Source organism: Trichechus manatus, unplaced genomic scaffold (genome assembly GCF_000243295.1).
Source record: "Trichechus manatus latirostris isolate Lorelei unplaced genomic scaffold, TriManLat1.0 scaffold00125, whole genome shotgun sequence".
Lineage (NCBI taxonomy): Eukaryota > Metazoa > Chordata > Mammalia > Sirenia > Trichechidae > Trichechus > Trichechus manatus.
Genome location: NW_004444061.1, coordinates 523,510 through 524,652, shown reverse-complemented (window position 1 = coordinate 524,652; position 1,143 = coordinate 523,510). Strand labels below are relative to the sequence as shown.

The 1,143-nt window shown below is 31.8% G+C and overlaps 1 protein-coding gene across 1 annotated transcript in view; it reads left to right on the top strand.

The window, feature by feature from the left end:
• ACSS3 (acyl-CoA synthetase short chain family member 3) overlaps window positions 1-1,143 on the top strand; it is a 215,654-nt gene that overhangs the window by 92,603 nt on the left and 121,908 nt on the right. The window contains exon 4 of the mRNA XM_004384637.1: window positions 509-649. Coding sequence (XP_004384694.1) covers window positions 509-649 — 141 coding nt within the window. The remainder of the gene's footprint in view (window positions 1-508; window positions 650-1,143) is intronic.

Genomic DNA, 1,143 nt, shown 5'->3' with positions numbered 1-1,143 from the left:
TTAATATTTTGCCATTTGGAAACATGACCACAGTATTCCTCCTAAGTGGCACTTACATAAAGAGGAATTTTAAGGTGTTAGCTGACATTTCATTGTGAAGACAACAGTTCCAAAGTACAAGAAATAGTCTGTGGAAAATAGAAATTAGCTATAAAGTTATTAGTATACATACATTTATGGAAACATGAACGTCTGTAACTTAATCTCTGTTGATGGAAACATATGACTAGATCTGATTGAATTTCTTAAAGATATCCCTAGATTTGAATAAAACATATTCTTGTCTTCTGTCAATTCAGTTGAAGCTGAGATTGAACTGTTGGAGTTTTTATGAGCATTTATCTCAATTGATGACCTTGTGACTTTCATCATAAACCCAATGTTTAGTGCTATATAATCCTAGATATTCAGTCAAATGCTCAGACTTATACAGATACAGGTATTCTCTGTTTATCTGCCAATTTAATCTCCTTTTTTCAGTGCATCTTCCTATATTTTTGGTGTGTAGGAGAAGGTTCCTTTGACTCCAGGTCGTGACCTTGATTGGGATGAAGAGATGGCAACAGCACAGTCACATGACTGTGTTCCTGTTCTTTCGGAACATCCCCTGTATATTCTTTACACATCTGGAACAACAGGATTGCCCAAGGTATCTCCTCTCTTAGGATAAATATCTATGGAAGAATATTTCTTTTGCACTGAGAATATTTGATTAATGACTGAAAATGTTTACAGACTGTATCTTAAAGTTTAGACTCAGTTACTTTATATCTTAAAGAAATATCGTACTTAACTCTAAATACAGAAAAATTTTATTATTTAATGGCAACTGCTTTGCTCCTATTTCTTCCAAAATCTTCATAAATATCAGCAAAATGCAGTTGCTTTAGTAAGCTATTAAAATTAATGGATATTTGGTTGAGTATTAGTTAGTTTAATGAAAATTTTATACAAATGTATTTTAAATAAAATTACTTTTTTTAAATTGAGGTTTAACTTACATACAATGCGGAACTGATTTTTGATCTAGGGGAATTCGATTTGTTGTTATAAATGCAAGTTTAAGAACTGGCCTAGACAGTTTGAACAACTGGCAGTTTATCCAGCATATTGAACTATTTGATTTACAGTATCTAAGGATAC